The sequence below is a fragment of the Falco naumanni genome, chromosome 20 (genome assembly GCF_017639655.2).
Source record: "Falco naumanni isolate bFalNau1 chromosome 20, bFalNau1.pat, whole genome shotgun sequence".
Classification (NCBI taxonomy): Eukaryota; Metazoa; Chordata; class Aves; order Falconiformes; family Falconidae; genus Falco; species Falco naumanni.
The window spans coordinates 2,191,006-2,217,197 of NC_054073.1; the positions used below are offsets into that span (position 1 = coordinate 2,191,006).

Below are 26,192 nucleotides of genomic sequence, written 5' to 3' on the forward strand. Positions count from 1 at the left end.
CACTTCAGATGTTTTTGGGGGGGGGGGGGTCAGTCTCCTGTCCCCTCCCCAGCAGGACCCGGGTCCTGGCTGTGCCCCCGCAGAGGGACTGCTGCCCTTTGGGGATGTCACCGTGTCCCTGGGGGGGGTTCTCAGCCACGTCCTCGGAGGGGACAGGTTTGCAGTGGGGGCTGGTATAACCCTACACCCCCTGGCCGTTCCGGGGGGTGGGAGCACATCTCCCCCAGTGCCAACCCCAGCTGCCCAGTGGTCCCAGTTGCCGCCCAGTATGGGGGCGGGAGGGGGACCGGACCGAGCCCGTGGGTGACGGCTGCGGGTAGTTGCTGCTGGAAATAAACCTGTGTCTTTGTACCAAGCACCTGGTGCGCTTTGCTGGGGGGGAGCACAGGTTGGGGACGGCTCTGGCCCCCCCCCCACCTGCTGCTGGGGGCTGAGGGGGACCCTGGGGTGACACAGAGCCCCCGCGGCGCTGGCGCAGGCAGCAGAGCCCTTCCCCACCATCAGCGTAACCTTTATTTAGTAACTGCGTCGCCTTTTCTCCCCCCAAATTGAGGATGAGACCCCGCAGCGCCGTGGCGACAGCGGGACTTCAGCGAGCGAGTCTTTCCGGGGGGGGCAACCTTCCTTCCCCGTTATATATATATAGATTAGTGGCACTATATATATATATATATGTATGTGTATGTATCACCTGGCCTCAGCACAGTGAGGGGGGGCAGCCGGGGCCGCGCGTTAATAGCAGAGCTCTATGTTAGCAGCAGCGACGGGCTCGAGTGGGGCTGGGGGGACGCCCGGCCCGGGGGGACGCGGCACCGCAGCCGTGTCCGATTATCGGTGACGCCCCGGTGCAACCCCCCCCCGCCATGGCCTGGAGCAGGGGGTCAGCGCAGGGAGGAGGGCCTGGCTCTGGGGGGTGGGGGGCGTAGAGGACAGGGGGGTGTGGGGGCTTCTCCTGCCTCAGTTTCCCTTGTTGAGTGTGCGGTGACCCTGGACATGGAGGTGCCCCCGTGGCCCCCGGTGGTTTGGGTGCTGGGGGGAGGGTGCCGGGGACGGATGGCTGGGGAGGGGGTTGGCATCCCCGGCCTGAGCCTTCCCAGGGATGGGGGGGTCCCGTGAGCAAGGGGAGAGGTCCCCCGAGGTCAGAGCCCCCCGCTCCCCAGCCCAAGTGTGCAGTGAGCGGCTCGGGTCTCAGCTCCAGCCCACCAGGGTGGGATCGGGCAGCGGGACAGCTCCCGGCTGGCGAGAAGTGGGGGCTGGGGGTGCCCGTGGCCCCCCTAGGACAGCATCTCCAGGCAGGATTGTGTCCTGCAGCGGGGCTGGGGGTCTCTGGCTGGTGTTAGAGCACGAGGTGAGGGGGCACAAGGACAGCCCTGTCCCCAGGTGGGCGGCTGGGGGGACAGACAGCCACCTGCGGGTGGGCAAGCACCCACAGGGTTCCCCAAGGGAGCTGCCCCGTGCCACGAGGAAAATGGCCCAGGAGGATGGGATGGGGGAAGAGCCGGTGGCACCTCCAGGGCGGGTGGCACCTCCGGGGCTGGTGGCACCCCCGGGCCCTGGTGGCACCTCTGGTGGTGCTGGCGGCGTGCTGGTGGGCACTCAAACATTGCTGATGCGGACACTCAGGGGTGCTCCCTCCCGCTCCCGCTCCGCTGCCTCCCGCAGCGACTCCTCCAGCTTCACCTTCTCGGGGTCCCCAAACCGGACGGTCTCGTGGAGACAACAGGGCGCCGTCACCTTCACCACCTGGTCGAAGAGGCTGAAGTCGGCCACGTACTTGCCGCTGGCTGAGAGGGAGATGGCCGGGGTGAACTCGTAGCCCCAGAGGATCTCCTCGGGCAGGTAGGAGGTGCGGACCTGGCACGTGGCGCTGGTGGACTCCACCGTGCCACTGAGGATGACCACCAGCTCAAAGTCGCCTTCACCCGTCCGTAGGGCCATGTCCCGGAAGGGGCTGGCGTCATCCACCACGTGGTAGAAGGTGAGGGGCAGGATGAGGAAGGGGCTGTCGGAGGAGGTGTCCACCTGAAAGTCCACGTTGACCTGGTTGAGGCGGACGCTCTCGCCCTCCTTGGTGAGATGGGTCTGCAGGAGCTTGCCCGTCACCTGGCAGCCAATGAGGAGGCTCTTGCGCATGTTGGCCACGCGGATCATCAGGCAGGTCTTGCCATTGTGTTGGGCCACCACCGCATTCTGGCTGAACTTGATGGTCTCGGCGCGTTTCTTGGGCCGGGCGATCTTGGCCAGGAAGGTGCCAGTGATGAAGATCTCCATGATGGTGGTGAGGACCAGCTGGGTGATGAGCAGGACGATGGCGAGGGGACACTCCTCGCTGATGTAGCGGAAGCCATAGCCAATGGTGGTCTGGGACTCCAGGGAGAAGAGGAAGGCGCCGGTGAGGGTGTGCACCTGCATGACGCACGGCGTGTGGTTGGCCGGTGGGTCGAACTCCAGCAGGTCCCCGTGGACCACAGCCACCAGGTACCAGATGACACCAAAGGCGAACCAGGTGCCGGCAAAGGTGGCGGAGAAGAGGACCAGCTTGTACCGCCATTGCATGTCGATGAAGGTGGTCCACAGGTCCTTGAGGTACAGGAAGCGCTTGTCGGCGATGTGCTCCATCCGCACATTGCTGCGGCCATCCTTGGTCATCACCCGGCGCCGGCGCAGCCCCGAGCCGATGAGCGGGCGGCTGTCGGTCTGCGTGGTCTGGCTGTAGTACACCTTGGTGGCAGACGTCATCTGGAAGAGGCGATGGGGGGTCGTGAGTCAGTGGGTGGAGGGAGGGAGGCATGGGTGTAGAGGAGGGATGGGTGGGGAGATGGATGGAGAGGATGGAGGGATGGATTGAGAGGAGGGACGGGTGGGAACATGGATGAAGAAGAGGGATGGAGAGGATGGATGGGTGGGAAGACGGAGAAGGCAGGGTGGATGGAGAGGATGGGCGGCTGGAGAGGGTGGACGGGTGGCTGGTGCGTGCAGAAGGATGGGCGGCTGTACCCGAGGGATGGGTGGAGGGACAGGATGGACAGGGGCGAGGATGGCGTTAGTTCGTTGGGCAGGTGGGACGGAGCTGAGGCCAGTGGAGAGGAAGGACACGGGGGATACGGATAGGTGTGTGGGTGCACTGGAGTGTGGGTGGGTGGGAGCACTGGGAGGAACCCCCCCCTCCACCCCTCCCCAGGGCTCCCACCAGCCGTGCTGCCTCCCACCGTGGCAGTTGGCGGGTCCGAGGCCGGGAGGATTCATCTCACGTCACAGGGGCACTGGGGGGGCTCACGCAGAGCCCCCACACACTGTCCCCAGGCAGTGCAGGGACATGGGGCATGTAGGGGACCCAAGGTGACCTGACGGACTGGTGGCACTTCAGTAGCGACAGGGGCTGCTAATGCTCCCACCTCTCCTGCAGCCTCCATCCGTCCGTCTACCTGTCCGTCTGTCCAGCCTTCCACCAGCCATCTGGTTGTCTGTCCCTCTCTGTCCCCTATTGATTAGCCCGCCCACCCACCCGTCTGTCCGTCTGTCCTCCCGCCTCACCACAGAGCATCATCTCACCCGTCCCACTGTCCGTCCACCCACGTACACGCAGGTCCATGCACCTGCCCGTCCGTCCCTGCACGTGTCTGTCTGTCCAGCCGTCCCTCTGGCCGTCCTGCCCCCCGTGCAAGCTCTCGCCCACCTGTCCCCCACCCCCGCAGAGGCACATCCCCGCAGCTGTCTGTCTGTCCATCCATCCACCCGCTCACCCACCCGCCCACCCACCTGTCCGTCCTCCGTCTGCGTGTTCGTCCCTCTGCGAACTTGTCCCCTCTGTCCCCTGGCAGCTCCTCCCGCGCCCCCTGTCCCGTCCCGGGGAGGGGACCCAGGCGCCCTGGCCCGGCGGGAGGAAGAGGAAGGAGGATGAATGGGAGGTGACAGGGACAAACGGCTGGCGGCAGCGCCAGGCGCGTTTCCGTCCCCGTCCCTGTCCCCAGCCCCTGCCAGCCCCGGCCACCGCCGCCGGCACTGAAAGGGCCTTTCAGCCCACGCCAGCGTTTGGCCCTGCCATGGTTTCCGCCACGGATGCGGCAGGGCAGCGTGCCGGGGACACCGGGGACACGGTGGCACCATGGGGGGTCTCCTTGGAGCCTGGTGTCCCTCTGCTCGCAAAAGCCAGGGGATACAGGTGGCACTGCCACTGTCCCACCTGCGCTGCGTGCCCTCGTGGTGAACGGCACTGCAGAGGGGACGGTGACACTGGGAACGCCAAGGTCACAGACCTGTCCCATCTCAGCTGAGCTGCTGGGGGTCTCCAGAGCAACCATGTGTCCCCAGAGCCACCATATCCCCACAGACACTGCGTGTTCGTGGAGCTGCTGGAGGCCCCCAGAGCCTCTGTGTGTCCCCAGAGCCACCACGTCCCCAGACCTCTGCCTGTGCCAGGCAGTGACGGGGCCTGGCACATCCCCAGGGGCACAGTGGTTCCTTCAGCCCCTTGGGGTCGCTGCACCCCCCAAAGTCCTTCTGCTCCTCTGGGGTCCCTTTGCCCACCTCCCTGGGGTCCCTGCACCCTCCCTGGGGTCCGGGCACCCCTCTGTGGGGGTTTTCCACCCCCAGGGTCCCTGCATCCATCTTTGGGGGTCTCTTCACCCCCCCGGGGTCCCCACACCCCACTTTGGGAGTCTCTGTGCATGCCAGGGTCCCTTGCACCACTTCTGGGGGGTCCTGACCCCCCTCTTCAGGGACCCCACGCCCCTCCTTGGGGTCACTGCATCCCATAAAGCCCCCGTCAGTGGCCGCGTGCCCCTGTGCCCCCCGGCCAGGTTCCCGTGCTGGGACACGGGTTGTGACAAGCCGGCGCTTGTTCCCGGCTCAGGGACGGTGCCCGCGGGCAGAGCTGCTGCCGCCACAGCCGGGCCGGTTACCCATTAACCCCCCTCGCCCCCGTGCCTCGGTTTCCCCCCGGGGATGCTCGGCGCTGGGGCTGAACGCAGGGGTCCAGCCCTGCCTGGGGGGTCCGGTGTGGGATGGGGGGGACACGGGGGGACGTCCCCCCCCTCGCCATGTCCTGCTGGCACCGCCAGCCCTGGCACCATTCCTGTGCCCGCACGGTGCCAGCCATGACCGGGCTTCCTGCCAGCAGCATCCCCCCCACACATCCCAAAACTGGGGCGCTGGGCTCCATGGTACTGGTGGCCACTGGGAGTGGGGGAGATGGCACCCCATCCTCACAGTGGGGTCGGGGCAATGGGGGCCCGTGGCGTGGGGCAGGTCCCGTGGGGCTGGGGGTGTGGGGCGGCGGCGCAGGGCTGGCGGGGGGGTGGGGGGGGGACGGGGACAGTGGGGCCATTGTGAGCCCCGGAGCAGAGGCCTCAATGGAGCTGGCGGGGCACAAAGGCGCTTTGACGAAGCCCTTCGTTAGCATGCAGGGCCCTGCGTGCCCCGCAGCCAGCACGGCCCCCGGTGGGGGTCCCGGGGGGCCCCCTGCCACCCACCCTGCTGCACCGGCGGCCACTGGGCCCCGGATGCCTGGATCCCCCCTGCCACCCCCTCCTTGCCCAGCGGACCCCCCCCCGCATCCTCCCCTGCACCCTGCTATGGAGGCTGGACCAGTCTGAGCCCAAACTGGGGGCTGGTGGGGGGCCCTCCGGGGGATGACCGTCCCCGCGCCCTTCACGCTGCCACCCACACCCGGGAAACGCTGGAGGAGGCATGAGCCGCAGCCCCCGCCCTGGCCATCGAGGTGATGAGGACCCCCATCCCTCCCCACAGATTGGGGGGACGCCAAAATGATGGGTTTTGATTCCCCACCCCCCTCACACCCAGTGCTGCCCAGCCCTTGGCAGCCATCAGCGGAGCTCGCAAACTGGGGCGAAAAAAGCCCCTTTTACCCGTTTTTCGAGCTGCCCCCCCCAGCACGCCCGACGGGTCCATGGGCGTGGGGCTCCCACGGGACCCCCGCAGCCATGGGGCAGATCAGGGGGGCTGGAGGTGGCGGTGGGACGTCCCCACGGCCACTCAGCTCCCCGGGGGGCGGCTGGCGCCGGCGTGGCGCAGCCCTCGGTAGCCATCGAAGGAGCCATCCGCTGCACCAGCCCCGGTAACTGCAGCGCCGGTAATCCCGGTAAACCCTAGCCCAGTTAACCCCGGCCCGGCTAACCCTGTGCCTTGGTAACCTGCCAGCCCAGGCAGCCCACAGCCCGTCTCACCCCCAGCCCAGTTAACCCCCACTGGTTATCCCACAGCCTGGTCAACCCACAGCTGGGCTAATCCACAGGCAGGTTACCTTGCAACCAGGATAACCTGCACCCCAGGTAACCCACGGCCAGGATAACCCATGGCCCAGCTATACCAGCATGGCTAATCCAGCCCAACTAACCCACAGCCCAGCTAATCCAGCCCAGCTAATCCAAACCAGCTAACCCACAGCCCAGCTAATCCAAACCAGCTAACCCACAGCCCAGCTAATCCAAACCAGCTAACCCACAGCCCAGCTAATCCAGCGTGGCTCATCTGTGGCTCCACTAATCTACATCCCAGCTAATCCAGTGTGATAACCCACAGCCCAGTTAACCCACAGCCTGGTTCACCCACAGCCCAGTTAACCCACATCCTGGTTCACCCACAGCCCAGTTAATCCACAGCCTGGTTCACCCACAGCCCAGCCAGGGTCACTAACCCAGAGCCTGGAGGTGCCCCTTGCCCACCACAGGGGCCTGGGGAGGGGGATGCTCCAGCCCCCTCCCCCCCAACGCCCTTCAAACCTGTGGACCCGAGCCCACGGAGGGGCTGGGGGGGAGCTGAACATCCCCCAGCGCCAGACTGAGACCACCCAGCATCGTTACACCGGTGAGGGGACCCAGGAAGAAGGAGGTGTCGGGGCCGGGGGGGGGGGGAGGGAGCGGCTATTTGGGGGTGACATCCTGGGGTGGGGAAGGGGCCACCCCCGGGGCCTCAGGCCTCATACCCTGGGCTGTGGGGACATCTCGGGGCTCAGGGACAGGTGGCCCTGGAGATACCTGGCAGGGGAAAGTGGGGTGAGCACAGCTGGGGGCTGCAGTGCCCCTTCATCCACTGTCCCTGCAGGTCCCAGGGGAGAGAAGGGGGACACCCACAGGGAGCAGGGACATGGGAATACGTGACATCGGGACTTGGGGACATGGAGATACAGGGATATGGGGACTTGAGAACGTGCAGAATGGGGACACAGGGGCATGGGATACATGGGGACACAGGGATGTCATGATATGGGGATACAGGGACACGGGGCTATGGGGACATGGGGACATGAGATGCAGGGTTGGGGTGTACCTGGGACTATGGGAACATGGGACACAGGGGCACAGGGCTATAGGGGATGCAGGGAGATGGGGACACAGGGATGCAGAGCGATACGGGACACAGGGACGTGGGGCTGCGGGGGACACAGTTCTATAGGGATGTGGGGCTGCACACATGTGGGGTTACAGCGTCCTGGTACTGGGGACTGCGGGGACCCGGGGACCAGTGCAGGTCCGGCAGTGCTGGCAGGTGCTCGCAGCCCTCGGGGCACCACGGAGGGAAACAGGGGACCCCCGGGACACCCCCCCCCCCCGGCCGCCCTTACCTTGCTCGGGGAGGGCCCCAGGGCACCCGGGGTCCCGGCCTCGCTCAGCCCGGCCGCCGCCGGCTCCCCATGGGCTTTATGGCTCGGCGGGGCCGGCAGCGGCGGGACGGGACGGGCCCCCCCGCCTGCCCCCCCACCCCCCCCACCCCCACCCCCCCGGCCCGGGCCGCCTCGCCGGGGCCCGGCTGGCACCGATTGGCGGGGCCGGGGAGGGGGCCCGGGGCGGGGAGGAGCCGCCGGGGGCGGGACGGGGGTTAATGGGGTGGAAAACGAGCCGGCCCGCACCGGGTCACGTTACCGGCCACGGGGGGGGGGGGAGGGCGCGGGGACCCCGCCCGCAGCCACCGGCATCGGGGAGAGTCCCCCGCCCCGTCCCAGCAGCACCCACCTGGGTGGTCCCCGGGCATCTCCCGGCACCCCCCCTCCCCGCCCCGGAGCATCCGTGTGCGAGCGAGCGTGGGGTGACAGGGGACCCGTGTGCACGGACACGCACACGCGGTGACCCCCCCCGCACCCCCGTGGGGGCAGCGCCAGCCCCGGGGCTGCCACCGATGGGGCGCAGCGCGGGGTGCGGGGTGCGGGGCCCGGGGCCGTGGGAGCGCGGGCCGTGGCCCCCCCGCACAAGGCCCCGCTGTTCCCGGGCCGGGGCCGGTTCCCCGGGGCCGCGGCACAAAGCGCCTTTGTCCGCCCGGGGGGGCCGGGGGGGGCAGGGCTGCGCGGGGTTCCCGGAGGCGGCCTCAGGCACCGGGGGAGGACCTGGCCAGCGATGGGGGTGGCTAGTGTCCGCAGAGCCCCGGCTAGTGATGGGGGTCCTGGCCAGGGCAGGGAGGCTCTGGGCTACCGATGGGAGGGCATGGGCTAGTGAAGAGGGGTCCTGGGCTACTGATGGGGAGTCCTAGGCTAGCGATGGGGGGGGCCTGGACTAGTGGAGGGGGACTGGGCTAGTGATGGGGACCCGGGGCTAGTGATGGCGGGGGCCTAGACTAGTTACGGAGACACCGGGCTAGTGAGGGGGGGGCCTCTGGGCTAGTGATGGGGAACCGTGGGCTAGTGAGGGGGGCTCTGGGCTGGCGGGGAGGGTGGGACCTCGTGTGCACCCCCACCCGCCGTGCCCTGTGTCACCCCCCACTGTGCCCCACGTCACGCGTGCCCCCCCCAGCCCGCAGCGCACAGGTGTGCGCACCTGCCCCCCCCCCCGCGCCCCTGCACACACGTGTTCACACCCTGGTGTGTACGTGTGGGGGTGTGTGCGCTTCCACACGCGTGTGCACCGCACCGCCGCCTTCCGGGTCCCCGCCCGGCGCGGGGGGTCACGCGTGGGGGGCCGGGGGGGGGCGGGGGCCGGGGGCGGGCGGGGCCGGGGGGGGGGCGGGCGCTGGTCGGTATTTTTAGCCGCGCGCTCCCGGGGCGCAGCCGTTGCCGGGGAACGGCGGGAGCGCGAGGGGGGGGGGAAGAACGGGGAAGGGTGCGGGGGGGCTGATCCGGGAGCGGACCGGGCCGGGCGGGAGCGGACCGGACCGGCGCTGTGCTCGCCCTGCGCCATGCGCGCAGCGCACCGGGGCTGCGCGGCCCGGCGGGAGCGGCGGCCGCGGGGCGAGCGGTGAGTGCGGGGAGGGGACAGGGGACGGACACGGGCACGCACACAGCCGGGGGGGGGGGCGGGCCTGCTGTCCTCCCATCGCCCCTGCTCCCCTCCCCGCCACAGCACGCGGGGGTGGCACCGGGATCCCCCCCCCCGCCCGCCGCACACACGCGCTCCGCGGGTGGGGGGTGTTGGGGGCACGCGGGGGCCCGACCTGCCTGGACGGGGCTCCCCCTGCACAGACCGCTGGGGATGCGCCCCCCCCCCCCCCCCCCCCGGCAACGTTCTGCCCCCAGGCTGGGGGAGGATCCGTCCCCACGAACACGTGTGGGAGTGGGGTGCCCCACAGTGGATGGGGGGGCACAGTGGGGTGCTGCAAGGTCCCCCCAGGCTGGGGGGCGGGAGGCCATAGGTGGAGGAGGAGGAGGGGTATGCATGATGCATGTGTGCGTGTGCAAGGAGGAGCTGTGTGCGTGTGCGAGGCCTGGCAGGCGTGCATGCGTGTGTGCATGCAGCCCAGCCTGTGTGCACGCGTGTGCCACCACGGGCCTGGTGCGTGTGCGCAGCGTCGTTGCACACCCTGTCTTGGGGACACGGGAGCGTGCATGGAGCCCCTCGGGGGACACACCTGGGCCTGCACATGCTGCTTGCAGACGTGTGCGTGTCCCCAGGGGTTGTGCGCTTGTGTGCATGTCTGCTTATGCGTGTGCGCCAGGTGTGCGTGCTCTGGTGCTGCATGCACATGTGACTGCACGCGTGTGCATCTGCAGGCATCCGTGTGCAGGTGTGTGCTCCTGGGTGCTCCTGTGCCTCAGTTTACACCACCCTCTCACTGGGGCCCCGCGGGGGACCCAGGCATCTGGGCAGGCCCCCCACAGCTGGTGCCATCATCCCTTCCCAGTCTCCCCAGTCTGGAGGGAGTAAGTGGCACCATTAACCCCTTCCCTCCCCCCCAGCCTCTGAGGGGTGATGGCGCAGGACAACGCCGCCTTTTGTGGGGTCCCCGGGGAGGCGAAACCCCCCCTGGTGCCCCCTCGACGGTGGGGGGCCAGCGCCCGCAAACGCCAGCGTTACGTGGAGAAGGACGGCAAGTGCAACGTGCAGCACGGGAACGTGCGGGAGACCTACCGCTACCTCACCGACATCTTCACCACCCTGGTGGACCTCAAGTGGCGCTTCAGCCTCCTCGTCTTCATCCTTGCTTACGCCGTCACCTGGCTCTTCTTCGGCCTCATCTGGTGGTTCATTGCCTACTGCCGGGGGGACCTGGACCACTTGGAGGACCACGCCTGGACTCCTTGTGTCAACAACCTCAACGGCTTCGTCTCTGCTTTCCTCTTCTCCATTGAGACAGAGACCACCATCGGCTATGGCCACCGTGTCATCACTGACAAGTGTCCTGAGGGCATCGTGCTGCTGCTGCTCCAGGCCATCCTGGGCTCCATGGTCAATGCCTTCATGGTGGGCTGCATGTTCGTGAAGATCTCCCAGCCCAACAAACGGGCCGAGACCTTGGTCTTCTCCTCCCACGCCGTGGTCTCCCTGCGGGATGACCGCCTCTGCCTGATGTTCCGCGTGGGCGACCTGCGGGACTCGCACATTGTGGAGGCCTCCATCCGTGCCAAGCTCATCAAGTCCAAGCAGACGCAGGAGGGCGAGTTCATCCCGCTGGACCAGACCGACCTGAGTGTGGGCTTCGAGACGGGCGACGACCGCCTCTTCCTCGTCTCGCCCCTCATCATCAGCCACGAGATTGACGAGCGCAGCCCCTTCTGGGACGTCTCGCGGCACCAGCTGGAGAAGGACGATTTCGAGATTGTCGTCATCCTCGAGGGGATGGTGGAGGCCACAGGTAACGGGGATGCCACCAGCGGCTGAGGGGTGGGGGGCGGGAGGTACTTGGGGACACCTCATTTCTGTGGGGACACCTCATCTCCATGAGGATACCTCCATGGGGACACTTCACCGCCATGGGGACATCTCACCTGCATGGGGACATCTCACCCCTGTGACCCACAGTGTGTTCCTGCCTGGTCCTGGCTGGGAGGTGACCCCCCAATCCACCCTCAACCCCAAGTTCAGCCTGGACATGGGTGTCCATCCCCCCCCAATAACCCCACTGCAGGATGGGGGAGGGGGGAGCCTTCGCCCAGCCTGGCCCCGTGAGGGGACCCTGATGGCTGTGACAGCCCCAGTGCCCCAGCCTCTCATTGAGGTGTCCCAGGATGGGGGTGCCCCTCGCAGTGGGTGCTGCACAGCCTCCCGGGCCGGGGTCAGGGCGCACCTTGCACCTCCCCATTGCCGGGGGCACCCTGCCTGTGCACCCCCGACCCCGGGCTGGGCAGGGGGTGCCCAACAGCTGCCCGGCACAGGGATGACGTGCCAGGCTCGGAGCTCATACCTGGCGGACGAGGTGCTGTGGGGTCACCGCTTCACCCCGCTGCTGAGCCTGGAGGAGGGCTTCTACGAGGTGGACTACGGGGGCTTCCACCAGACCGTGCCGGTGCCCACTCCGGCCTGCAGCGCCCGGCAGCTGGCGGCGGCGGCTGCCCGCCGTGATGCCCATCTCTACTGGTCCATCCCCAGTCGCCTGGACCAGCCTCTGGAGGAGGCGGCGGTGGCGGCAGGGGGGGACCCCGACACTCCCTGGGAGAGCAATGGCACCCTGGCCAGCCCCGAGGCGCGATGATGGGCTGCAGGGGTGCTGAGTGCCCTGCTGCCCCCCGCCGCACTTGCTTTTAATAAACCACCCGCCCCTTCTGATGGTGGTGGTCGTCTTGGGGTGCGGGGTCTTGAATTTGGGGCGTGTGCCTGGGTTTGGGGGTGCCAATCCCGTGCCCGCGGGGGAATTCCGAGTGAGACAGGGGCTGGGGGCTGGCAGGAGGGACAGAGGGGACAGTGAGGAGTGGCACCGCGCACCCTGTGCTTCCCCCCCCCCCCAGTGTATTGCGAGCCCCGAAGCTCTGCAGGCATGCAGACCCCCAGGATGGGCAGGGGGGTCTCCACGGACACGGGGACCCCCGGGGTGCGCAGGTGGCACCAAGACCCCCGGGACACCAAGGGCATGGGGTCACTAAGGCGGCCAGGGGGTGAATGCAGAGCCACGAGCCCCCCCTGCCCCCCCAGCAGCAGGGGGCTGTGCTTGGGGAAGCGGGCGGGGCCGAGCCGGGGCTGAGCGATCCCCCCGCCCCGCCCCCAGCCCGGCCGGCGGCCGCCCACGACGCGGGTGAGGCGGGGGAGCGTGGAGCTGTGCCCCCGCCCCAGACACCGTGCGTGGGTCCCCGCGCCCCCCCATCCGGAGCGGGGCGGAGCCCGGCCCCCCCCCGGGGCTCCCGGGTCCCCACGGGTGTGTGTGCACACGCGGGTTGGCAGGGGGCGGGGTGTGTGTGTGTGTGCGCGCACACGCGTGTTGCCGTGAGCGGCGGGACACACAACACACACACACACACACACACACACACACACGCACACACACAGCCCCCCCGTCCCCCGTGTCCCCATGTCCCCCCGGCTGCCACATTCCTCCCGCCCACGGCAGCAGCTGCGCAGGGTGGGGGCGGCGGGGCACGGTCCTCGGGTGGGGGGGTGGGGGGGGCACACGCGTGTGCATGGCGCCAGCCCCCCCATCCCCCACCCTCCGCTGGGGTACCCGCCACCGCTACCCACTCCGGCAGGGAGCCGGGGCAACTGGGAGGCCGGGGCTGCAGCGGGGGGCGGCGGGGCGGACCCCCGGGACCCCCGTGGGGCCGGGGTGGGGGCGCGGCACGTGGCGCCTGCTCCCGCGTCATCTGTTTGCTCAGCTTGGGGGACAGCGGGGGGGGGACAGCGGGGGGCACAGGCCGGGTAAACACCCCCCAACCGGCCTCGGCATGCCCGGCCCCTGCTGGGGGATGGGACAATGGGGGGGCTGGGATAAACTGGGGGGCGTGGGGGTGCTGGGGGATATTGGGGCAGACTGGGGGGACTGGGATGGATTGGGGGCACTAGAAGGAACAGGGGGACAGGGATGGACTGTGGGCACTAGGACAGACTGGGGGCACTGGGATAGACTGTGGGGACTGAAGGTGTTGAAGGATTTTGGGGCAGATTGGGGGGACTGGAATAGACTGGAGGCACTGGGAGGTACTGGGGCAGACTGGGGAGACGGGCGGAGAGAGAGGTGCTGGGACAGATGTGTAGGGACTGGGAGAGACTGGGGTGGACTGCAATGGGTGGGGAGGTGCTGGGGGAGATGGCAGACTAGGCAGTAGTGGGACAGACTGGAGGGGCACTGGGACAGACTGGGGCAGGCTGGGAGGTACTGAGACAGATGGGGTGCTGGCATGGACTGGGGGGGACTGGTCCAGACTGGGGATACTGGGTTATACTGGGAGTGTGAAGCTGGACCAGGGGGACTGGTGCAACAGACTGGGACGTGGAGATGCTGGGTGCACTGGTGCAAACTAGTGGCACAGGCGTAGAGGGGCTGTGGGCCCCACAGCCATTGCCCCCCCCCCCCCCCCCAGTGCCCTTGGGCTGCCCTTGAAGGTTGCCATGGCGACTAAGCCGGACCCTGGGGGGCCGGGGGGAGAGCGTGTGAGGGGGTGCGTGTTACTGGGAGGGGGCCCTGGAGCAGGACTGGGGGCACTGGGGCTGCGGGGCAGGACTAGGGGGCACCAGGGTGGGCATGGGGGGTGTCAGGACGTGTCCCCAGGCACAGCCAGTCCCCGGGCACAGCCGGTCCCCGGCACAGTTGTCCCTGGTCACAGCCCCCCCCCCGGTACAGCCCCCCCGGGCCCTGGCCTTTCCCTGGCTAATTTTAGCCACCCTGCGTTCCCGCTTGCTGCCCGGTGGCACCAGCGTCCCCGTCAGGGCAGCAGCATACGGGGAGAACTGGGGACACGCTGGGGTGGGGATCAGCACCCCCTCCAAACTGCCCCCCTGGCGTCACCCCTGCTCTGGAAGGGGGGGGGGGGGGCTTCAGGGAGGGACCCAGGTGTCCGAGCAGCCCCTGACTCCCCCGCTGCCACCCACGCCGTGGGGTCAGCGTGGGGCGCCCGGACGTCAGGGTCCCCCGCCACCCCCCAGCAGGTGGGGGGGTCAGAAAGGGGCACCCCCCGGCCCGGACACCTGGGTTCCCAGCGCTCAGCCGGGACCCCCCACTGCCCCGGCCAGCTGGGTCCCACGCGGGGGGTGTCGTGGAACGGGAGGGACTCGGAGACCCCCAGCACGGCCGGGGGGGGGGCGGGAAGAGCCCACCCCCCATAACCAGGGCAACCGGGGCGGGGGGTCCGGGGGCCCGGCCAGGAGGGGCCGGGGGGGGGCAGGCCCGGCCAGGGGGCGGGGGGCGGGAGCGGGGGGGGCCGGCCCGGGCGGGGCCGGGAGGGTTTTTCTCGGCCGCCGCCGCCGCCCCCGAGTGCCCCGGGCCGAGAGCAGCGACGGCAGCGCCATGGGCAGAGGGGTGAGTAGGGGCGGCCCGGGGCGCCCGCTGCCCCCCCCCACGCCCACGCGGGGCACACACCCACGCGGGGCACACCCCCCCTCCCCCACATACATACCCCCCCGGAGCGCCCACCCCCGCGGGCACCCGCTTGCTGCCACCCGGCACCTGGCCCTGGCGCCCGCCCACATCACCCACCTGCTGGCAGCCGGGACCCCCCCCAGGGCGCCCACCCAGCCGCTGCCACCTGTGGGTGCTGTCCCCATCAGGTGCTGCCCCCCGCACCCCACCCCAGGGTCCCATGGCCACTCTCCCCTCCCCTCCTCGGTGCCACTGGCACCCACGTGCCCCCTCACCGGGGTCCCACTGTTCCCCCGTGACCCCCGACAGGGGTGGGCGGCTGCCCAAACGTCTGAGTCCCCCCCTCGCTTCGGGGAAGGAATTTGGCGGGGGGGGGGGGGGGCTGGGCGGTCCCCCATGGTGGGGAAACTGAGGCACGGAGCCGGGGTGCCCCCGTGGAGGATCCCCCCGCGCCTGTCCCCCACTCGTGCCCGTTCCCCCGTGCCCGTGGCCCCGGCTGCTCCGCGCCAGGGTCCCGGTGCCGTGGCAACGGCCGCGGGGGGGCCCCGAGCCGAGGCTGGCACCTCGCCCAGCCCCCCCCGTCCCACCGGGCCCCCCTGTCCCGCCTGGCACAGCCGGGACCCCCCCACGCCGGGACCCTCCGTTCCTTGGGCACCCATGCAAAAGTGGGGAGACGCCAGAGGACGTGGGACAGCGGGTGTCGTCGTGTCCCCCCTCCTCGTGGGTGTCCCCAGACGGGTGTCCCTCCGGGCAGTCCGTCCTCAAGGAAACGCCGGGGTGGGGGAGGGCGGGGGGATACACATACACACCACCCACCACCCCGCCCTGTGCCACCCTCCTGCCCCCCCGAATCCCGGGATGCCCCTTCAACCCACCCCCAAAGCCAAAGTGGCCCCGCGTGGAGGGCTGGGGCGCCCCGTGTCCTGGGGGAGCGGGCAGCAGAGCCCCCCCCCCCCGCCTGGGAGTGCCCCGTGGGAGGGGGTGTGGAGATGGGCACCCCCGTGTCCCCGTCCCCGCGGTAACACGACCCCTCTGCTCCCGGCCGTTGTTCTTGGCACCGGGGCCGTTTTCCATGACCGCATCGGCCCCCCCGGCCCCCCCGGCCCCACGCTGGGGCACCCGCCACCCCCCCGGCCCCTTCCTGCTCCTGCCAACCTCTGTCCCGGCCAGCAGAGCTGCCGCCAACGTGCCACCGGCCCTGCCAGCCCTGGGGGACCCCCTGCCGCCAGCCGCGCGGGGGGCGGGGGGGGGAAGCTGTGTCACCCCCCCCCCAGGGAGGGTGGGCGGGGAGTGTGTCCCCCGCCTGCCTCTCCCCAGCACCTCGGTGCTGGCGGTGTGTTCTTCTGCCTGGCTTGTGGGGACCCCCACGGCCACAGGGACCCCCCAACAGTCACAGTGCCATTCCCATGCCCCTGGGGACGCCCCCCTCCTGGCCACAGTGCCACCCCTACAGCCCCGGGGACAGTGCCACCCCCATGGCCACAGGGCCACTGCTGTGGCCACAGCGACTCCGCCGTGGCCAGTGACACCTCCACTGCCATACTAACACCCCTGTGACCACAGTGACACACACCACCCCCCCCCGTGGCCCTAGGGACACCCCTACGACTGCAATGAACCCCCCCCCTCCCCCCAGTCCTGGCGACACCCCCACAGCCACAGTGCCACCTTCACCTTTGCTGCCACACCCCCCCATGGTGTTCTCCCCCACCCTGGGACACCTCCCCCACTCCCTGCCTGTGGTGCCCCCCATGCCCACGCTGCCACCGGTGCCTGCAGTCCCCCCCGTGCCCATGGTGACGCCCCGTACCCTCGATGATGCCTGTGGCCACGGTGACCCCCATGCTGGCGGTGACATCCATGCCCATGGTAATGCCCGTGCCCACGGCGAGGGCTGTGCCGCCGGCAGTGCCAGCCACACCGGCGGTGCCAGCGTGCCCACGGGGTCCTGCGCCCACAGGCCGGCCGGGAGTACTCACCTGCTGCCACCACCTCCGAGAATGGCGGTGGCAAGAGGAAGCAGAAGGAGAAGGAGCTGGATGAGCTGAAGAAGGAGGTCAACTTGGTGAGGAGGGGACCAGGGGGATGCAAGGGACAGCTGACAGTGCCACCCCAGCCAGGGTGACATGGTGATGTGTGCCCGACAGGATGACCACAAGCTGTCCCTGGATGAGCTGGGCAGGAAGTACCAGGTGGACCTGTCCCGGGTGAGATGTCCCCATGTCCCACCCTCGATGCCATCACCAGCATCCCACATCCCTCCCATGGGTGACACCCAGCTGTGTCCCATCCCCTCTCAGCATCCCTGTCTCCATGGGTGACACCCAACTGTGTCCCCTGCCCCCTCCCAGCTCCCTGTCCCCATGAGTGACCCCTGGCCATACACCCTGTCCCCTGCTGTCCCTGTGGGTCCCCCCAGCCATGACCCCCGTAGCCCCACATGCTCTGGCCGCGGCACCCTGCTCTGCTGGACCCACAGGGTGTCCCTTGCCCAGGACCTCTGTGTCCCCCAGTGTTCCCCCCAGCCCTGGGTGTCAGCGTGTCCCCGCTCCGCAGGGCCTGACCAACGCACGGGCAGCCGAGATCCTGGTGCAGGACGGCCCCAATGCCCTGACACCCCCCCCCACCACGCCTGAGTGGGTCAAGTTCTGCCGGCAGCTCTTTGGGGGCTTCTCCATCCTCCTCTGGATTGGGGCCATCCTCTGCTTCCTGGCGTACGGCATCCAGGCTGCCATGGAGGATGAGCCCTCCAACGACAACGTGAGGGCACCCCGGGGGGCACGGGCACTGGTGGGGATGGGCATCACGGGGATACAGGTGGTGTGGGGGTGCATGAGCATGGTGGGGGGCATAGGCGCTGTGGGGGCACCCTGAAGGACATGTGCATTGCTGGGCATGGGCACCCTTGGCAGGGGCATAAGCACCCGGGGCAGGCGGGGCGGGGGGCACAGGCATCATGGGGACAGGGGTGTTGTGGGGCTGATGAGCGGTCTGGGGCGCATGGGTGACGTAAGGAGAACAGGCATTCTGGGGGCTCGGGGGTCCCTGCCACCATGTGCCAGCTCTTGCGGGGTCTGGATGTGGGGGGCAAGTGGGTCAGGCTGGCACAGGGGTCCCCTCCCTGGCACCCTGCCCTGGGGCGCCTGGGGGGGTCCCGCTCCTCACCTCAGGGTGCTGGGTGCTGAGGTGTCACCTGGGTCCCAGCTGTACCTGGGGGTGGTGCTGGCTGCTGTCGTCATCGTCACCGGCTGCTTCTCCTACTACCAAGAGGCCAAAAGCTCCAAAATCATGGACTCCTTCAAGAACATGGTGCCCCAGGTAGGAGCCCCGCGTGGGCACCCGGCTTGGTATGGGGGTCCCGGGTGGGGTGGGGGTGCCTGGGCATCCCTCAGGGTGCACTGTGCCCTGGCAGCAAGCACTGGTGATCCGCGAGGGTGAGAAGATCCAGATCAACGCAGAGAACGTGGTGGTGGGCGACCTGGTGGAGGTGAAGGGGGGGGGACCGGGTGCCCGCTGATATGCGCATCATCTCCTCCCATGGCTGCAAGGTGAGCGGGCACCAGGACTGGCATGGGGTGGGCGCTGGTGGTGATGTGGGGTGGGCACCACAGGTAGCACAGGGTGGGCACCAGGGCTGGCATGGGGACAGCCAGGCTGGCCCAAGTGCAGCTGAGCCTGGTGGTGCCCGCCGGCACCCACCCACGCCTGCGGTGCCAGGTGGACAACTCGTCGCTGACGGGGGAGTCAGAGCCACAGACTCGCTCACCTGAGTTCACCCATGAGAACCCGCTGGAGACCCGCAACATCTGCTTCTTCTCCACCAACTGCGTAGAAGGTGGGTCAGTGGGGGGTCCCTGCCCATGCCGGGGGTCCCTGGTGCCCCCCGGGGCTGCATCACCCTCCCTGTCCTGCCAGGCACCGCCCGTGGCATCGTCATCTCCACGGGGGACCGGACAGTGATGGGGCGCATCGCCTCGCTGGCCTCGGGGCTGGAGGTGGGGCGCACGCCCATCGCCATGGAGATCGAGCACTTCATCCGCCTCATCACTGGTGTTGCCGTCTTCCTCGGCCTCTCCTTCTTCATCCTCTCCCTCATCCTGGGCTACACCTGGCTGGAGGCCGTCATCTTCCTCATCGGCATCATTGTGGCTAATGTCCCTGAGGGGCTGCTGGCCACTGTCACTGTAAGGGCCACCAAGGGAGCAAAAGGGGTGGCATGGGGTGTGTGTGGGGGGCACTGGTTTCACTGGGAGGGAGGTGGTGAGCACTGGTTCTGCTGGGCTGATGCTGGTGCACCCAGCCATGTGTGGTGCCTGGTGCTTGCTGACACCTGTGGGTGCCCTCCGAGTGCCGTGGGTGCCCCCTGAGCCCGGCGGTGCCCCCCCAGGTGTGCCTGACGCTGACGGCCAAACGCATGGCACGGAAGAACTGCCTGGTGAAGAACCTGGAGGCGGTGGAGACGCTGGGCTCCACCTCCACCATCTGCTCTGACAAGACCGGGACCCTCACCCAGAACCGCATGACCGTCGCCCACATGTGGTTTGACAACCAGATCCACGAGGCTGACACCACTGAGGACCAGTCGGGTGGGTGACTGGCACCCTGACCCCCGGCACTCTGACCGCCTGAGCACCCCGACCCCAGGAGCACCCCCTTTTCTTACCCCTGCACCCAGATGTCACTGCCCTGGCACCCCTTTCCCCTGGGCACCCCCTTTGCCTTCAGCACCCCCTTCCCAGGGCACCTCCTTCCTTGGATCCCCAGGGCCCCTTGGGAGCACAGGAGGTGTCCCCAGAAAAGATGAGGGGGCCCAGCACAGCTGATGGGGCCGGGTGTCCCCCAGGTGCCACCTTTGACAAGCGCTCGCCCACGTGGGCAGCACTGGCACGCATCGCTGGGCTCTGCAACCGCGCCGTCTTCAAGCCGGGCCAGGAAAACATCTCCATTTCCAAGGTAGGTGATGCTGATCCCCCAGAACACCCTGAATCCTGCTGAGAGCCAGGGTGGTGCCCACCCTGGTGCCCCCCTTGGCACCGGCATCACTCTGAGCATCCCTCCTCACACCAGCGGGACACGGCAGGCGATGCCTCGGAGTCGGCGCTGCTGAAGTGCATCCAGCTTTCCTGCGGCTCTGTGAAGAAGATGCGGGACAAGAACCCCAAAGTCACTGAGATCCCTTTCAACTCCACCAACAAGTACCAGGTTTGCCAGGCTGCTGGTGGTGGTGGCGACCCCGGGGCAGTGGTCAGTGCCGCCTGGTGCCAGTGTGCCCGCCGTGCCTGCAGCTCTCCATCCACGAGCGGGAGGAGGATCCCCAGGGGTACCTGCTGGTGATGAAGGGGGCCCCCGAGCGCATCCTGGACCGGTGCTCCCGCATCCTGATGCAGGGCCAGGAGGTGCCACTGGACCAGGAGATGCGAGAGGCTTTCCAGAACGCCTACCTGGAGCTGGGGGGGCTGGGCGAGCGGGTGCTGGGTGAGGACGGGGGGGTGCAGGGAATGGGGCGGGGGTGGGCACTTGGGGGCACAAGTGCATGGTGGGCATGGGGTGGAGGGACATGGGGGCACAGGGAGGGGTGATGGATGCAGGGGGTGGGGTGGGAGATGTGACAGAAAGGGGATGTGAAGGGTGTGCGAACAAAGGGACATGGGGACACGGGCCTGCAGAGGACAGGGACATGGCAGGGGTGTGGGCATGGGGACACGGGTGCGGGATGATAGAATGTGGGGACACAGACATCATGGAGGGACAGGACACGCAGAGGCTGGGGGACGTGAGGCATGGAGACCACAGGGTGGGACCATGGGGACACAGGGGACACGGGAGGCATGGAATGGGGTCACTGGTGAAGGGGACAGGGGAGGGGGATGAGCGCTGGGGGGATGTGGGGGGGGCACAAGGGATGGGGGGGCAAAGATGGCACCGGGGGGTCGTGGCGAGGATGAGGGGTACCGGGCGAGGGAAGGGGATGCCCGTGGGTGCCCGCACCTTGTCATGTGCCGGCGACCGCCAGGTTTCTGCCACCTCTACCTGCCCCCGGACAAGTTCCCCCGTGGGTTCAGGTTTGACGCCGATGAGGTCAACTTCCCCACCAGCAACCTCTGCTTCGTGGGCCTGATGTCCATGATCGACCCGCCCCGTGCTGCTGTCCCCGATGCTGTCGGCAAGTGCCGCAGCGCCGGCATCAAGGTGGGACCCCCAGCCCCCAGCTCCCCCAGCACCCAGGTCAGGCCTCCCGTGCCCCCTCTGACCCCTGCTAAGCTCTCCCCTGGGCAGGGGTCATCCCTCTGTATATGTGCCCCCCCCCCCCCCAAGGTGATCATGGTGACCGGAGACCACCCCATCACGGCCAAGGCCATTGCCAAGGGGGTGGGCATCATCTCGGAGGGCAACGAGACAGTGGAGGACATCGCTGCTCGCCTCAACATCCCCGTCAGCCAGGTCAACCCCCGGTAAGTGCCGGTGCTGGGCGGGGGTGGGGTCCCGGGGGGGTCCAGTGGCCCCTGCTGAGGCTGCGGTGCGGCAGGGAGGCGAAGGCTTGTGTGGTGCATGGCTCCGACCTGAAGGACATGACATCGGAGCAGCTGGATGAGATCCTGAAGAACCACACCGAGATCGTCTTCGCCCGCACGTCCCCCCAGCAGAAACTCATCATTGTGGAGGGCTGCCAGCGCCAGGTGTCCCTGTCCCTGTCCCCGTGTCCCCTGCTGCCCCTGTGCCCCATGGTGTCCCCTTCCCTGTGCTTCCCCATGCCCTGTCCCCACCCCTCGTGGTGCCCACAGCCCTGTGCCTTGTCCCCTTCCCTGTGCCCCGTGGTGTCCCTTTCCCTCTACCCCAAGGTACCCTGCTGTCCCCATGCACCGTGGTGTCGCCATCCACACTCACCATGGTACCACCACCCCTGTGCCCCATTGTGTCCCCGTCCCTGTGCCCCACAGTGCTGCCATCCCCGTGCCTTGCAGTGTCCCCACGCTCTGTGGTGCCCCATCCCTGTGCCCCATGCTGTCCCCATGCCCCACAACACCCCCCTCCCCATGCCCTGTCCCCGTTCCTGCAGTGCCTGACCCCCCCATCCCCAGGGTGCCATCGTGGCAGTGACAGGGGACGGGGTGAACGACTCCCCAGCACTGAAGAAGGCCGACATCGGCATTGCCATGGGCATTGCTGGCTCCGACGTCTCCAAGCAGGCAGCCGACATGATCCTCCTCGATGACAATTTTGCCTCCATCGTCACTGGCGTGGAGGAAGGTCAGTGCTGGCCCCTCCGTTGCCCTCCAGCCCCCAGACAGGTGCCCCCGTCCCTGTCACCCACCGCCCCCCATCCCCACAGGGCGCCTGATCTTTGACAACCTGAAGAAGTCCATCGCCTACACCCTGACCAGCAACATCCCCGAGATCACCCCCTTCCTCCTCTTCATTATCGCCAACATCCCCCTGCCCCTGGGCACCGTCACCATCCTCTGCATCGACCTGGGCACCGACATGGTGAGCATGGGGGGACAGCAGGGGGTGGGGGGGGTGACAGTGGCTGACAGCCCTCCCCACCACCCAGGTGCCCGCCATCTCGCTGGCGTACGAGGCAGCCGAGAGCGACATCATGAAGCGCCAGCCCAGGAACCCCCGGACCGACAAGCTGGTGAACGAGCGGCTCATCAGCATGGCCTACGGGCAGATCGGTGAGGAGGGGGATGCCAGGCTCCCCTGGGTGGCCATGGGGGCAACGGGTGCCCCTAGGACCCACCGGTGACAACAGGCACTCACTAGAAACACCAGGGGACATGTCCCCAGCTGGCACCGTGGCCACTGGGTGACACCAGGGCTCCCAGTGGCACGCCAGGGCACCCACTGGGGCACCCACTAGTGACACTGGAGGAGCCCATCTCTGATCCCAGGGGTGTCGGTCCTGCTGGGGACAGTCCCTGCTCTGGGGGTGCTGATCCTGGGATGTGGATCCCTGAGCCTGGGGTGCTGATCCCTGCTCTGAGGGTGCCCACGCTGACTGTAGGGGTGCCAGTCCCCGATCCCAGGGTGCTGATCTGTGATCCCCGATCCTGGGGGTGCTGATCCCCAATTCTGGGGTGCCAGTTGGCGATCCCGGGATGCCGATCCTGGATCCAGAGTGCCGGTTGGTGATCCTGGGGTGCTGATCTCACAGGGATGATCCAGGCACTGGGTGGTTTCTTCACCTACTTTGTGATCCTGGCGGAGAATGGGTTCCTTCCTGGCACGCTGGTGGGCATCCGCCTGGCCTGGGACGACCGCTCTACCAACGACCTGGAGGACTCCTACGGCCAGGAGTGGGTGAGTGGGCCCCTTGCACGCCCCTTGCACGCTCTTCGCACGCCCACCCGGCTCTGCTTTGCAGAGCCTGCAGAGTGGCTGTGCGTGTGCAAACCTACGCCTCAGCTCGTGCAAAGGCTTGGCAGGAGTGTGCATGTGTGTACACACGTGTCTGTGGCGTGTTTGCACGTGCCCTCACAGCCTTCTCTGACTGTGCATCCCTGTGCACTCCTGTTAGTGCACCTGCCTTTGCACGGCTGTTGCTTGTGTGCACGCGCTCGCACGCACTTGGCAAGTGTGCCCTCGCGTGCTTGTGCTCGTGCAAAGCCCTTGCACACACATCCTTCTGCACATGCCCTTACACACCGTTCGTGCCCCTGCCCCCGCATGGTGTGTGTTCACATGTGCCCTCCCACGTGCCAGCGTGCACTGGGGGGCACGTGCGGCTGCGCTGAGGCTGTGCCCCCCGCGCTGAGGGTGTGCCCCCCCCCCAGACCTACGAGCAGCGGAAGGTGGTGGAGTTCACCTGCCACACCGCCTTCTTCGCCAGCATCGTGGTGGTGCAATGGGCCGACCTCATCATCTGCAAGACCCGCCGCAACTCTGTCTTCCAGCAGGGCATGAAGTGGGTGCCCCCTCGTGCCCCCCCCCAGCACCCATGGGTGCTCCCTGCCCCCTGCCTTGCACCCACGCAGCTTTCCCACAGGAACAAGATCCTGATCTTCGGGTTGCTGGAGGAGACGGCGCTGGCGGCGTTCCTCTCCTACTGCCCCGGCATGGGGGTGGCCCTGCGCATGTACCCCCTCAAGTGAGTCAGTGGGGGGTACCCTGGCCCTGCCCCCCCCCCGCCATGGGTGCCCCCCCCACTAACGCTGCCCACCCACAGGGTCACCTGGTGGTTCTGCGCCTTCCCCTACAGCCTCCTCATCTTCGCTTACGATGAGGTGCGCAAGCTCATCCTGCGCCGCTACCCCGGCGGTGAGTGAGACCCCCCCCACCGGCAAACGCCCCCCCAGATGTTTTTCCCCCCAGGATGGGCATTGCTCTCCCCCTGAAACCCCCCAGTATGGGCTTTGCCCCTCCCTAAATCCCCCCTTTTTGAACACGCCAAAGTCATCACGGCCCCCCTGCAAGTGGTCACTGTCCCCCCGCAACTAGCACAGCCCCTTGAGTCCTCCCTCTGGCCCCCTCTGCCCCCCACCCTCCCCTCCCAATGCAGGGGCTGCCCCCAAAATCACCCTCTGGGCTGGGGCACCGGCACCCCTGGGGGTTGGGGGGAGACCCAGGGAAGGGGGGGGGGGCACCCAGGAGGCATGCAGAGCCCCCACAGGGGTTGGGGGGCACCCAGGGAAGTGGGGAGCCCCCATGGGAGAAAGGGACACCTAGGAGAGGTGGGAGGCACCCAAGAGGGGTGGGAAGCATGCAGGGGGTGGGGGGGGACACCCAGGGGGTGGGGGCACCCCCGTCTCGCTTTCCTCCCCCCCCAACGCCTCCCTTCTTGCAGGCTGGGTGGAGAAGGAGACCTACTACTAGGTGGCCGTATGGTCCCCCGACCCCCCTCACCCCAATCCTGCACCCCCTGTACTAACCCCGGGGGCTGACGCTGCTGGGCATGGCAGGGGGGAGCCAGGAGTGTGGGAGGGGCACCCACTGCCCACCCCCCCACACCCCCCCGGGGCACGCAGACACCCCCCACCATCTTCAGAGCAATAAAACGGTTTAACCCCGTTGTGCTGTTGTCTGTACGGGGGCGGGGGGGGGGGGGGGGGGGGGGGGGGGAGCACTGTGGCGGGGCGTGGGGACCAAGGTGGGGACAGGATGAGGGGCACGGGGGGAGGGATGGAGCCCGGCTTCCCTGCCCTGTCTCCATGTCCCCCATGTCCTCTGGGGTCCCTCAGTACCCCGTGTCCCTCCCTGGTTACCCAGTGCCCCCCCATGATTCCCCCTTGTCACACCCCCCCTTATGCTCTCATGTCCCTATGTCTGCAAGCGTAGGGGTGCCTGCTCCCCCCCGCCCCATGCCCACCCCCCCCCCAGTGCAAGGCACATCCTCCTGGGTCCCCGTGGCGGGGGGCTGGGGGTGCCCCGGCCCTGCTGAGTCAGCAGTGGGGGGCAGGGCGCAGGGTCCGGCCGCTCGGGTTTCGCCGACGGGTTTCGGTGTCACTGGGGGATTAAAACAGAGGAGTCAGGGTCACCCGAAACCAAACCGGGGCTGGGGACAGGGACACCCCCTGTGCCCTCTGGCACCCCTGTTGTGAGGGTCCCAGGCACGCTGTAACCCCAGCGTAGGGGTCCTGGGCACCCCAATTCCCGGCACACAGGAGTCCTGGGCACCCGTGGCCCTGAGCAGGGGGGTCCTGGGCACCCATGGCCCTGAGAATGGGGGTCCCGGGCACCCACAGCCCTGAGTACGGGGAGTCCCGGGCACCCACTGCCCTGGGGGTCCTGGCTCCCATGGCTTCTTGGCTTGAGGGGAGAAGCCCCCCATCCTTGGGGGTGGCCATGAGCGGTCTGGTCCCCCCAGCCTGGGGGGGATCCGCTTCCCAGTGGTCAGCAGAGCGGGTGGTCACCTAATCCCAGGGGATGGAGGTGACAAAATACCGCGTGTCCCCCTCCCTGACTGAGCCAGGCAGCTGGGGGCTGGGGAGCTGGGGGGGTCCCCGCCGACACCAGCCCACAGCTGGGCCCCCTCGGCCCTGGGCTGGGGGGGTGTGTGCCCAGCCCCCCATCCTGGTGCCCACTGGGCCAGCTTTGCTGTGCCCCTGTCCCCAGCTGGGGGTCTCAGGGAGATGGGGACCCCAAGGCTGGTGTGAGAACTGGCCACCCGGGGGCCCCCAGCACCCACTGGGGACTGACCCCCCCAGGCCCCCCATCCCTGTGGCGTCCCCGGGGCCCAGCGCTGGTGACCCCAGCCTCGGCTCCTTATTTTTAGCTCCTGGCCCCCCCCCTGCCCTGCCGGCTCCTCTTTCCTTGCTTAATATAGAGCTGGAGCGGGGGCTGGCGGGGGGGGTGGGGAATGGGGCTGAGCCCCCCTCTGCCGGGGAGAGGGGGATGGAATGGGGGGGTGCAGGGGTGGTCAGGGCAATTCTGTCCCCTCTTTGTGCCTTCGGCCACTTTGGGGCTGGGAGGGGGCCGTGTCTGTGTGTCCCTGGCTGTGTCTGTCTGTCCCCTCCTGGCAGGGGTGGAAGGGGCCGTGTCTGTCCATGTGTCCCCCCCCGGGGGCCGTGTCAGTCCGTCCTCCCCGGGTC

The 26,192-nt window shown here is 68.5% G+C and overlaps 3 protein-coding genes across 4 annotated transcripts; 2 read left to right on the forward strand and 1 right to left on the reverse strand.

Annotated features, from left to right (window-relative positions):
• Positions 1-20: 20 nt before the first annotated feature.
• Positions 21-7,711, reverse strand: KCNJ10 (potassium inwardly rectifying channel subfamily J member 10). The gene is made up of 2 exons (XM_040618745.1): positions 7,583-7,711; positions 21-2,739 (listed from the first exon to the last, which is right to left on the reverse strand). The coding sequence occupies exon 2, from the start codon at positions 2,737-2,739 to the stop codon at positions 1,597-1,599; it is 1,143 nt and encodes a 380-aa protein (XP_040474679.1). The 5' UTR covers positions 7,583-7,711; the 3' UTR covers positions 21-1,596.
• KCNJ9 (potassium inwardly rectifying channel subfamily J member 9) lies at positions 5,664-11,915 on the forward strand. Of its 2 annotated transcripts, none has more exons than XM_040618723.1 (3): positions 5,664-6,825; positions 10,121-11,016; positions 11,537-11,915. In XM_040618723.1, exons 2-3 carry the CDS (start codon positions 10,134-10,136, stop codon positions 11,851-11,853), a joined length of 1,200 nt encoding a protein of 399 aa, XP_040474657.1. In that variant the 5' UTR covers positions 5,664-6,825; positions 10,121-10,133; the 3' UTR covers positions 11,854-11,915. The 2 variants fall into 2 exon arrangements, with proteins under 2 accessions (XP_040474657.1, XP_040474656.1); XM_040618722.1 differs by lacking the exon at positions 5,664-6,825 and adding an exon at positions 9,046-9,182.
• Positions 11,916-16,464: 4,549 nt separating this feature from the next.
• On the forward strand, positions 16,465-24,653 carry LOC121099482 (sodium/potassium-transporting ATPase subunit alpha-2-like). The gene is given in 24 exon segments (XM_040618493.1): positions 16,465-16,533; positions 16,625-16,729; positions 16,812-16,871; positions 17,221-17,424; positions 17,869-17,982; positions 18,077-18,157; positions 18,159-18,212; positions 18,382-18,499; positions 18,580-18,848; positions 19,052-19,250; positions 19,508-19,617; positions 19,732-19,866; positions 19,950-20,139; positions 20,678-20,853; positions 20,980-21,116; positions 21,191-21,341; positions 21,744-21,912; positions 21,995-22,149; positions 22,217-22,340; positions 22,820-22,965; positions 23,439-23,569; positions 23,651-23,752; positions 23,831-23,922; positions 24,449-24,653. Coding segments are annotated over 24 exon segments (3,105 nt in total). The 5' UTR covers positions 16,465-16,479; the 3' UTR covers positions 24,478-24,653.
• The last annotated feature ends 1,539 nt before the right edge of the window (positions 24,654-26,192 follow it).

What these genes read in the sequence shown, in the direction of transcription:
- KCNJ10 (XM_040618745.1), bottom strand. Translation starts at nt 2,739, where the DNA reads ATGACGTCTGCCACCAAGGTGTACTACAGCCAGACCACGCAGACCGAC.
- KCNJ9 (XM_040618723.1), top strand. Translation starts at nt 10,134, where the DNA reads ATGGCGCAGGACAACGCCGCCTTTTGTGGGGTCCCCGGGGAGGCGAAA. An exon ending in GGGGATGGTGGAGGCCACAG is followed by an intron (nt 11,017 to 11,536) that starts GTAACGGGGATG and finishes TGCCCGGCACAG; the next exon opens with GGATGACGTGCCAGGCTCGG.